At 35.5% G+C, this 12,530-nt stretch overlaps 1 protein-coding gene across 1 annotated transcript in view; it reads right to left on the reverse strand.

The window, feature by feature from the left end:
• Cntn5 (contactin 5) overlaps positions 1-12,530 on the reverse strand; it is a 1,225,793-nt gene that overhangs the window by 8,125 nt on the left and 1,205,138 nt on the right. Inside the window, exons 22-23 of the mRNA XM_015489961.2 lie at positions 6,317-6,503; positions 5,750-5,862 (exon numbers count right to left, since the gene is read on the reverse strand). Coding sequence (XP_015345447.2) covers positions 5,750-5,862; positions 6,317-6,503 — 300 coding nt within the window. The remainder of the gene's footprint in view (positions 1-5,749; positions 5,863-6,316; positions 6,504-12,530) is intronic.

A 12,530-nucleotide genomic window follows, 5' to 3' on the forward strand; every position in this document is an offset into this window, starting at 1 on the left:
TTTTTTTTTTTTTTTTTTTTTTTTTTTTGACATCTGCTCATGGTGCTGTAAACAGGCATGCATGGTAAATTCATCTACAGAGCAGGACACAGTGTTATCCTGTGTTTACATATCACAAAATTAATGGCATAGGTGGGTTCAGGTAGCTCATAAGATCATCTGTCTAGTTAGAGTAAAAACTTTGTTAGTAATTATTTTGATGACTTTAGAGCTATTTTACTATATTGTGTTAGTCTAAGTGCTTTTGCCTCTAATAATAGTTCAGTATAATTTTTGGAGGTATAATAGTCAAATAGCAGCAGTTAAGAATGTTTAAATGCATTTTTATTCATTTTCATTGTTTTTATACATTTTCATAGTTATTGGAATTATAATATGATTGCTTTGCATAATGGAAATAGAAATGGCTTTGTAGTCATACAAGTCTAGATTCAAAACAATTTCCTACAAAATAAAGTGAAACAAAACTAATCTCCTAAACCTTCCTGGCTGGATAAATTCCAACAAATTACTAACTTTTCTTGATCTGCATTCACTTGCTGGTAGAAAATGGTGCCACGTAGTTTATGGATTTGTTAGAAGAATGAAATGAGAAGGTGCAAAAATACCTAGCACAGGACCTGGTGTATGTAAGCTTAATAAGAAAAAGCTATTCCCAGCCATGTGTGGTAAAGCCTGCCTGTAATCCCAGCAGTCTGGGAAGCTGAGGCAGGAAGATTCCAAGTTCAAAGCCAGCCTCACCCACTTAGCAAGGCCCTGTCTCAAAATAAAAGGAGCTGGGAATGTGGCTTAGTGGTCAAGCATCCCTGGGTTCAATCCCCTGGTTCAATATATGTATATATATTCTTATGAAAAATGTGTTAATGTGTTTTGAGTTTGAACTAACTTATATACAAGAAAATAAACTCTAGAAAAGCAATCTTTTCTTATCTTGAATCTGTCTTTACTCAATCCTTCTGTGTTTTAGTAATATATACTTCCTTCATCTTTTGTGGGCTGAAATTTACTTCAAGGTCTATAGAAGGAAGTGACTTCTTCTCTGTGGAAGGAGGTGACTTCTCTTGAAAGCATAACATATTGTATACTTATATCTACTGAAATGCTTTTTGGGAAGGATGCCATAGTCTCAATGAAAATGCAAAGTGATAAGTGCATCACCAACCATGTATCGGGCATCTCATGTAGGCAAGCCCATAGCTGTATACTGGAGATTCATGAAAACAAGACCATGCTTCCTGACCTCATGGTACTTAACAGTCTAATATTGGAGACAGATGCAATTCAATGAAGTGTGGTATCTACTACAATAGGAAATGTGTATGGTGTCAGGGCAGTGCAGAGTGAATTCTTAGATTTGAGGAATCAAGAACACTTTCTGGAGGATGTCTATAACAGTATTTTTAGGTTTAAAAATGACAAATATGTCAGAATTTATGCTTCCAATTTTGACTATAGCACTCTAATGAATTAGAATTTGATTATATACATGAGGCAATTAGAAATCAAATTTATGAGATGGGGAAGTATGTAAATTGGTGAGGATTGGCAGGGGAGTAGCTGTTTTAGAGGACACTGTTATTATGGTTCAATAAATTACAATTTTTATGACAAAGAATAATGAATCCAGCAATGCATATCTAATGTTGCTGAAAAATAGAGTTAAAGGAAACCTTGTGGATCAGTTGAGATTTAAGAACAAAAGGTAAAGGCAGCAAAAATAAAATTAGTTAATGGTCATAAAAGGAGTTTAAAAATTACTTGTGGCTTTTACCAATACATCCACGAAGATATAGTGCTATGTGTCAATAAGTAGGTATATTAATTGAAAAGTTAAACTAATAGTTAAATTTTGGTGCTTTTAGGGAATCTTGGCTCATTTTAAATTCCTTCCCTTATATAACCACTGAGACTCATTGTAAATTCCTGTCCTAAAAATAGAAAAAATGAAGGTAAGAAATATAAGATGAAAGAATTAAGACATGTCAAAAATAATTATTGACCAAAAGGAGGTAAGGGAGACCTTTGAGACTCTGGACATTCACAGATTGGCAGGTATGGTGACAGTTACTTTTCTGCATAGAGAAAATTGTCTAATGTTGACTATTCTCAAATTCTATCAAAAAACTGAGAGCATTGGGTTATTCAAATGGATAATCCTAGAAAAAATTTAATTGGGATTGTAATTCTTAAAGGCATGATCTGTAAGTGGCTCTTCTATGTGTCTAAATGGCTCAATGGTAACAATATTGAGAAAAATGCACCAAAAATATAACAGAATAAAATTTTTTGCTGGTTATAAGTGCCCCTAAGAAGAAAAGATCCTATTAAGGTCGAGCATCTTGGGAATAGTTGATGAAGACAACCACTCTTCATAGAGGATGAAGAACCCAAAGCACAGTGGCAACAAGATAAAGTGAAGCAGGGCAAATCAAAACTGCATAAATTCCTTTTTTATTATTATTTTTTTTGTTCCAGGGATTGAAATTGGGGGTACTCGACCACTGAGCCACATCCCCAGCTCTATTTTGTATTTTATTTAGAGCCAGGATCTCACTGAGTTGCTTTAGTGCCTTGCTGTTGTTGAGGCTGGCTTTGAACTCACGATCCTTCTGCCTCAGCCTCCCAAGTGGCTGGGATTACAGGAGTGCACCACTATGCCGGACTTTTTTTTTTAATCAAGCATAATCAAATGTACATGGTATAATGAAACTCATGTACCCATGACCCCAATTAAGCTGTTATATATGTCTTTGTAATTTGTGGAAACACAGCAAAGACTGACTTCTATATTTGGAATTGATATAAGATGAAAGAAGCACTGTAAAATACAAGAAATTGGAGGTGGCCATAACTCAGAAGATCTCTAAGGAGATGGAGAAATATAGGAGTGGGTTTCCAAATCCTATAGTGTGTGAAATACATTGGTGTAAGTGTGCACACATCTCAGGAGGCTACTAGGCCTTCATTTATAAGTTGCATAAGCAACCAAAACTATGTTGATGGATACCATAATAATTAGAAAATCCTGGACCTGATTACTCTGTTAGCATTATAAATAGGTAGAAAAAGAGAGGTGCAAAGTGGGTATATATGTTAAGGGATTGTAAATCTAGGAAAGGATATTTTCTAGCTGCTTACCAGAAAAACTAAAACAAAAATTTTAAAAAACAAATTGTTTATATAGCCTTAGGCCCTTGTCCTCAGTTTTTTTCCAACTGCTTGTTTCTTTTCTGAAGGGGAAAAAAGTTTCTCTCTATAGGAAAAGGGATATTTACACAAGTGAGAGCATAGTCCTGGGGCATTCAGTATTTATTTTCTTTTTCAGTTGGGCATTAAAATCTGTATGAGGAAACAAGGCATAGATAAATTGGCTATTTACTTTATAATCTTGATAAACTTCTTTCATGGTGTTAAAAAAAAACCTCCATTCCCAAGATCATTAAGAAGAATTTTGAGAGAATTTACTTTAGTTCATAGTTTTGTTATTGGCATTTCTGAAGTAAGGCCACTAACATATTTATAATATGTGCCCAAATTACCAAGGATTGTAGATATAGACCCTGAATGAATGAAATTACCAAAATACAATCTTCTTAATGCAAGATAATTTTTGGGGGGGAGATACCAAGTTAGTGAAACTTTTATTTGAAGTTTTTATTCCACTTTCCTAGTCATTTATAAATAATGCATTGATAAAATATTACAGTTGACCTCAGATTGGGAAATGTAAATAAAATAAAGTGGCACTGGCTAATTGACCAGAAAAAGTCATGAATATGATAAATAAGTTATCAAGTTTTATTCAACCTATCAAATAGGTTATCTTAAGTGGGAATAAATTGTGTTAATATATCTTAAGGTCTATGTAAAACGGACATCTCTTTTCCAACAATTTTCTGGTTCTTCATAATTTTCTTTTGCTTACTAATAGAAGCTGTGATATTTTGAAATTATTGCTATTAATATAGACTACTTAAAACCCCAACAAATCCAGAATCTCTTGAGCAGTCTCAAAAACACAGCAGTGAGAAATATTGCACTAAGTAATGCTTTATGTTTATCTGAATGGGTTCTATTTTAATGAGGTACCTAAAATCATAATTCCTGCAATTAGCCATATATGTTTTTACCTCGATGTTTCTGGAATTTTAATTTGCCTTTCTAGTTCAGGAGATTGCTTGCCAGTGTCCTAATGATAGTAAGTTGGTTTCTGAATGGTGTGTCAACATTTCTGAAAACGCTACTACTCCTAATCATTGAAAGTTATATTTGCTTTAGAGGACAGGTTATGAGGACATGGTCTTTTGGAAAGATTTAGATAAGAGAGTGCTACAGGAAAGACCCCCAAAAGGGGTTGTTTACTGTTATGGTTTAGATATGACATGGCCCACAAAACTCATGTGTGAGACAATGAAAGAATGTTCAGAGGTGAAATGATTAGATTATGAGAGGTGTAACTATTAATCCATTGACACGGATTAACTAGGTGGTAACTGTAGGCAGGTAGGTTATAGCAGGAGGAGGTATATCACTTGAGGTGTGCTTTTGGGGTTTGTATTTGTGCCTGATGAATAGAGCTTTCTTGTTACTTGGTTCCCACGTTCTAAGCTGCTTTCCTCCACCCAACCCTTCTGCTATGATGTTCTTATATCTAGAGACCAAGTGTGGACTAAACCTCTGAAATTGTGAACCAAAATAGACATTTTTCTCCTTTACTGTTCTCCTCAGGTCGTTTGGTCACAGCAACACAAAAGCTAACTAAAACACCCACCTATTACCAAAAGATCAAATTCAATATTCCTGAGGATTAGAGTCAGATTTGAGTATGTGTGTGAGAGTTTTGTGATATATACTAATTATGGTAAGAAATGCTGTAGGTTGTGTCTTAAAATATTAAGGAGAACTCCTTATCAAAACAATGTATTTCCCATTTATGACTTCAGTTTTTAAGTGTCAGAGTTTTGGCACTTCATACACAAAACACATTGTATGATCATCTCTGATAGCAGAAAACACACCAATAATAATAATGCTTTTCAGTCTACATATTGTTATTAAAGTATTTTCAAATCTACAAATAATATTCAACTAATAATTTTGTCTGGAGTTTAAGATAAAAATTGAAGCTGATTTTTCTGGAACAAGATTTTGAAAGTAAGCAAATTCAATGTATAGACCTCATGTATTTAAAGATCAAGGTTGTTTTTTAAAAACAAGCTGAGTAGATGTCTTCCTATTTCAGAGCTCTGGTTGGCATATGACAAGATAAGTGTGAGAAGTGTCTTGGAGCTTGCCGTCTCTCTCCATGGACTCTTTCCTATCTAGCATGCTGGCCCTAGCATTTCTTTCTTGTGTTTCTTTGTTAATAGTAAGTCTTTCTATTCAGTCTAAGACGTCCAGTCTTTGCCATCTGCCAGAAGTTTGTGTGTGGGAAGATGTGCCAGGATCCTCTGCCTGGCACCATGTGTCATGGAGCTATTCATACTGAATGATTCTCACACTGAATTCAGACTGTTGTTGCTTTTCCAACTCCTTCCCTTCCTGTGCCTTGTGCAGTGTGGGTACGGAGTGTGACTGCCTTGGCCTCCTCCACCTGTAGGCAGGTGCCTCATTCTAAGATCTAGACAAAAAATGACTTAGAGAATACAAAAGGCTTATTAGTGGGCCTTTTTATGCCTCGTTAATGGTCTGTCTTCACAAGAACGACTTTTGGGATGAATGTGTATGCCAGGAATGAAGAAACGCTCACCTTGTAACCCATGACTTCTGATTCATTGGCTAAAGGTCTGACGGGCTCCCAGCCCAGAGACACCTGAGAGCCTTGTTGCTCCCACTGGAGGTTGCTAGGTGCTTGACTGGGGGCTGCAAAATAAGAGAAAGTGAACTGACAAGGATTCTTAAATATGTGTCTTCATTTAAATCCTTTCAAGTATTTCAGACTTTTCACGTGTTTAGTAGTTGGCCAGCCCCCTAGGCTTCCTTCCAGCTCGAGTCAGATAAGGAGGGTTTTGCTCTAGGAGTGTCATTTTAATAGCTCCTCTACTGAGCTTTTGAACTTGAATCCTTTTATCTGCCTTTGGTGTCAGAATCGCTTAGCCTTGTTTCACAGGAAGATAACCTTTATCTACTGTGAATGCAAAAATTTCTGAGCTAGTTTTGGAATTCAGATCTAAGCACTGAAGCAAGACTATGAATCACGCCCCCCACCCCCGCAACCTGCCTTTGACTCTGCTTATTATGTACCTCACATGGCTTTCAGAAACATGAAAATGTGTTTCCTTTTTGTCTGAAACAAACAAAAGCCCAGGTCACTTACGGGATTTCTTGGTGGTTGCACTCACTTCACTGCTAGGTGGCCCGTATCCAGCTCCATTGTAAGCCCGCACTGTGAAGTGATATAACGTATTTCCTTCTAATCCTGTCAGGATGATAAATGACTCATTCCCCCTAGTTTTGACTGTTTCTGCTGCATCTTCTTGTTCCATGTCTTTCCAGTAACCAACCTGTCAAGAAATTATCAAATGACAAATTAATTTTGAAGTTTGCCTTGAGATTATGATTGCTTGAATATTTAGAAATTTTTTTTCTGGATGTTGCCTGCAGCCACCCCAGGAAAGAAATCATCCCTATATGACCCAATTATCAGGACTTACTAATGAGATCAAAACTGCATCCCTGGCCTGATTTGTATGTTTGAATCACCACTACTACCAAAGCAGCACTCGGCAAAGCAACAAAGGATGAGACCTCACAGCCCTGGCCCAGTGGTGTGAAAGAGATACAAATGCACTGTGATATTTTTGAAGACTCATTCAAAGAAATTGCAGAAGTGCTTTTCCTTTCACAGGCTATCAGAACAATTTACTGTGTTTCAAAACCAGGAAACCTTGCATGAATTAGGTGAGAAAATAGGTATGAACAATATTTCCTTTTGGGCTTTACATAAAGGTGAATCTCACAAGCTGTATTAGTTCAGTGCAGAGAAGATGAAAGAATACCCACAATATCTTGGAGTAAATTAAGTGTAGATAAATAGTATTATTTGGCTATGGAAGAATGACAGAATGAAACAGCTTTCTATTGAAGCGTGGATTGTGCATTGAGATCATCTTTCCCTGTTTTGAGTTCATGGTGGATGGTCTCATACCTTTGTTTCCCTGAAAAGCTAAGGCTTAACTCTGCTCAAACACTAGAATTTATCCCTGCCTCAATTCATGGAAGATTAATCCTCCCAACACCCTGCACTGTACCCATTTCATCTGCCTTCAAGGGCCTTGTCTACTGTGATGTCTATAAAGCCAAACATTTTCCAGATTTGCTTTCAGCTACGGATTCTGGTAAACAATGTGAATAGTGAGGAATTTGAATTGGAAGATGCTCTGAAGCATGTGTAGGATTGCCACTTCCATTTGTGACCATAGGAAGTCACTATGGGCTCTGATCTCAAGAATGAACACAGGGAAGAGAGGACTAAAGGGGGCACCTTGAATGAAATTGACCAAATTTGTTGTTATATTATGTGCATGTATGAGAATTTAAACATATTTTGTATAATTATAATGCACAATAGAAATACATAAAATAAATTTTAAAAGAATGAACATGTGGATTGCTATGACTTTTTAAAATTTTATTGGTGTATAATGATTACACATAATGGATTCAGTGTGACATACTGACATATGCACATAATTTGGTCACTTTCATTCCCTAGTCCCTCCCTTTGCCCTTTCCTACTCCCTTCCTCTGGTCTCCTGTCTCTACTTAACTGGTCTCTCTTCTAATTGTATGAGATTTCCCCACCTTCACTTTTTTTCATTTTATTCTCTCCAACTTTCACATTTTGAAAGAAAACATACTCATCCTTGACTTTGATTCTATCTTATTTTACTTAATGTGATGCTCTAAATTTTCATATATTTTCCTGCAAATGACAGTTTCATTCTTCTTTATGGCTGAATAAAACTCCATTTTGTGTGTGTGTGTGTGTGTGTGTGTGTGTGTGTGTGTGTGTATCTTCTTATCCATTTATTGACTGATGGACACCTAGGCTGGTTCCATAGTTTTCCTTTTGTGAAGTGTGCTGCTACAAACATGGGTGTGAATGTACCACTGTACTATGCTGGTCTTTAATTCTTTTTGATAAATGAGTAGCAGTGATCCTCACGACATGCTTGCCAGCAATTAGTACTTGTATTCTTGAAGCTTGTAATTCTGATTTGAGTGAGATAAAATCTCACTGTAGTTTTGATTTGCATTTCCCTGATTACTAATGATGATGAACATTTTTTCATATACTTGTTCCTTTGTATTTCTTCTTTTGAGAAGTGCCTGTTCAGTTCATTTGTCCATTTATTGATTGGGTTACTTCGAGTTTTTTTAGTGTTAAGTTTTTTGAGTTCTTTATATATGGTTCTAGATATTAATCTTCTTATCAGAAGAGTAGTTGGCACAGATTTTTCCCATTCTGTAGGTTCTCTCTTCATGTTTAAATTATTTAATTTGCTGTGCAGAAGCTTTTAATTTGATGCCATCCCTTATTAATTCTTGCTTCTATTGCCTGAACTTTAGGAGTTCTATTGAGGAATTAAGTTTCAGGCACTTATGTGTTGGATTATTGACCCTGTATTTTCTTCTATAAGTTGAGATGTTTCTTGTCTTGTACCTGGTCTTAGATACATCTTGATCTGACTTTGTTCAGGTTGAGAGATGGGGATCTAACTGTGTTAGTCTACATAAGGGCAACAAGTTTTTCCAGCTCCATCTTTTTTTAAAGAGACTAACTTCAATGTACATTTCTAGCATCTCTGTCAAAGTTCAGATGACCGTACTTGTGTGGTTTTGTCTATTTTCCATTCTGGTCTCTGTATGTATTTTTATGCGACTACTATACTATTTTTTATTATTATAATGTTGCAATTTAATTTAAAATCAGGTATTTTAAATTAAAACCTCCAGCATTGCTCTTTTTGCTTTGTATTGCTTTGGATATTCTCAGTATTTTATTCTTTTTTATGAATTTTAGGATTTTTTTCCTAGTTCTGTGAAGAATGTCATTTTATCACAATGTCAAAGGACCCAACCAATCTAGGTGCTGTCCTAAGGCAAAGTGAAAGAGAAATGGGGAGAGGACAAAGAAGTTACAAATTTCATCTGAAGCTTTATGAAATGAAGACTGTTATCTGTTGGTCATATTTTTCTTGTATTATTTCATATATATTTATAAGTTTGAAAAAACCTTATTCTCATGTTTTACACAGAGCGTGTTATTGCTAAGCGATTTTCTACTACAGTTTATTAGAGGAGGAACAAACTTTCACCCAGAGATTGGACAGAGTGACTGATGGAATTTTCTTTGGGCTTCCCGTTATGGGAGAGGGCAGACTGCATTTTAATCTGTGAAAGATATAATTGCATTATGTTTGTATGCAATATCATTGATACAAGTTGATACTTTTGGGGAGCTGATGAATAGGGAAAATAATGCATATGGATATTAAGTGACTGAATGGATAATGTATATTACAGTTCAACTGTTCAACATCCATTTCACCCTAATTCTAGTGTGTGTATTATACTGATGAAGATGGAATACTAAAATTCATATTTCTATGGCTACCTTGCAATTAGAGTCTTGATGTGTTTAGATTCAGTCAGTCAGATGCAGGTGCATCAAATTTGAAAGTTATAAGTGAGATGAAGGTGAACTTTTGCCTTTTTTTTGTGTGTGGGGGTGGGGGGAAGCCCAGTAATGGAGGCATTTGGGCTTCCTTGCAGTAGCATTAATACATGTCTCATTGCTTACCTATTGGCCTTATGAAAGTCAAGAGGCAGCTCACAGGGCAACCATTTTGCTGGTGTAAATCATAGTAGACATAGTGGGATGCTGGAAGTGGCAAGAATAAAATCCCTTGGGATGAGGGTGGTTTCCTCAGCGTGGTGCCATCTTGATCATGGTGGCCTCCTAACCAAGACAGTGGCATATGCTTCTGGAGCTGGTGGTTTCTTGATTTTAGAAGACTTCAGTCTCGCCTCTAAGGGCTTAGTTCTATTGCTTGGCTTTGAGGGTTATTCTTGAAAGACTACCATGAATTCTGTTGACTTCACACTCTCAGTAATTTTGTAAGTCAATTATGCCTGTCATAAAACACTCATGCTAAAAGCTAGTTAAAATAAATCAGTTCTTCACAATTAAACCCTCCCTAATATACCTATGGATCTTTGATTTATATATAACAAAGACTAATAAAATGATCAAATCCTATTTCTTAGCCCCATCTTCCCACTGAATTGAATGAACATAGTTCAGTGACTGAAATTTGAAAATTTCTTTTTACAAATGAGAAAACTTGTTATATGTACAAAATGAGACTAGATTCTTATCACTCACTCTGCACAAAAATCAACTAGAAATGAATCAAAGATTTTCAAAATAGAAACTATGCAACTCCTAGAAGAATAGATAGAGTCAACACTCCAGCATATATGCACAGGCAGTGACTTTCTTAATAGGACCCCTAAAGCTCAGGAAATAATACATGCGATGGCATAAAATTAAAAAGCTTCTGTATAGCAAAGGAAATAATTGAGACTGTGAAGAAAGAACCTACATAATGAGAGAGAAATCTTTGCTAGCCATTCTTCTGATAGAGTATTAGTATCCAAAATATAAAGAACTCAAACTTAACACCATAAAACCAAATAACCCAATTAACAAATGGGCAAATAAACTAAAAAATACTTCTCAAAAGAAGAGTTATAGCCGAGAAAATTTGTAAATCAATGGATGTGTAACTGATGTGATTCTGCAATCTGTGTATGGGGTGAAGGTGGGAGTTCATAACCCACTTGAATCAAAGTGTCGAATATGATATGTCAAGAAATTTGTAATGTTTTGAACAACCCACAATAAAAAATTAAAAAATAAAAAAATAAAATAAAAATAAAAAGCTTTTAAAATTAAAAAAAAAAAAGACTAGGCATGGAACAACCATATGACCCAGCTATGTCACTCCTCAGTAGATTTCCAAAAGATCTAAAATCAACACACTACAAGGCATGCAGCCACATCAATATTTATAGCAGTCCAATTCATAATGGCCAAATTATGAAACCAGACTAGGTGTCCATTAATGGATGAATGGTAAATAAAATGCATATATACAGAATTGAGTTTTATTCAACCATATAAATAATAAAATTGTTATTTGCTTAAAAAATATATGGAACTCAAGAACACTATATTAAGTGAAATCGGCCAATCTCAAAAGTCAAACATGTTTTCTGTCATACTGAAGTTAGAGAGGAAAAAGAAAAAGGTGTGGTGGGGGAAAATTGAAGGAGCATCAGTAGAGTAGAGGAAAGGGACCAAGGGAGGGAAAATGGGAAATACTGGGGAATCATATTGGCTAAACTGTATTGCCATATTGTGTGTATTTATGAATATATGACAAATATCACCATTATGTACAACTATAATGCACCAATAAAAATATGGAAAAACTTGATTTTTTTGTTCATGACAGTAGAGTATATTTTGACATATGAGTATAACTTTCCATTCTTGTGGTTGTAAATTATGTGGAGTTACTCAGGTCATGTATTCATATATGAACATAGGAAAGTTATTTCCAATTCATTCTATATTTCCTAATCGCATCCCCCCTCTTTTCCTAGGTTCCTCTTTGTCTAATTCAATGAACTTCTATTCTTTCCTCCCTCCCTCGCTCATTGTGTGTTAGCATCTGCATTATCAGACAAGATAGTTGGAGTTGGGGGTAGCATGGCCTTAGACAGTATCTATGTATCAGAAAGAACATTTGGTCTTTGGTTTTCTGGGATTGGCTCATATAACATGATAGTCTCTAGTACATCCATTTACCAGCAAATTCCATAATTTCATTCTTTATGGCTGAGGAATATTCCACTCTATATATACCACATTTTCTTTATCTGTTCATCTGTTGAAGGGCACCTAGGGTGGTTCCACAGTTTAGCTATTGTGAGTTGTGGTGCTATAAACATCCATGTGGCTGTGTCACTGTAGTATACTGATTCTAAGTCCTTTGGGTATAAACTGAGGAGTGGGATAACTGGACCAAACAGTGGTTCCATTCTAAGTTTTCTAATGAATTTCCATATTGCTTTCCAGAGTGGTTGCACCAATTTGCAGTCCCACCAGCAATGTAAGAGAAAACAACTTTTTAAAGCTTAAAGCTGCTAATATTGTCTTTTATGTGTTGTTGGCCCCATTATTTCCAGTTCCAAAATCTAGCTTATCTTGGTCTCTAAGAATATTTTTAACTGATTTTTTCTTTCTTTTTTTTTTAGTTATTTTCAAGCTGCAAAATTGGCTGAGAAGTCATTGGATGAGCAAATGCGTATTTTTCCTTTCCAGTGATATATCTGATTTCATGTTCTGTTTCAATTTTCCTTAACCAGTTATTTTAAATATAATTAAATATATATTCTGAGGGAGCTGAGCATGGGTAAAGAAACTATAGATTTTGACAAATATAGACTTCAGTAAA

The sequence above is a fragment of the Marmota marmota genome, unplaced genomic scaffold, assembly GCF_001458135.2.
Source record: "Marmota marmota marmota unplaced genomic scaffold, marMar, whole genome shotgun sequence".
NCBI lineage: Eukaryota > Metazoa > Chordata > Mammalia > Rodentia > Sciuridae > Marmota > Marmota marmota.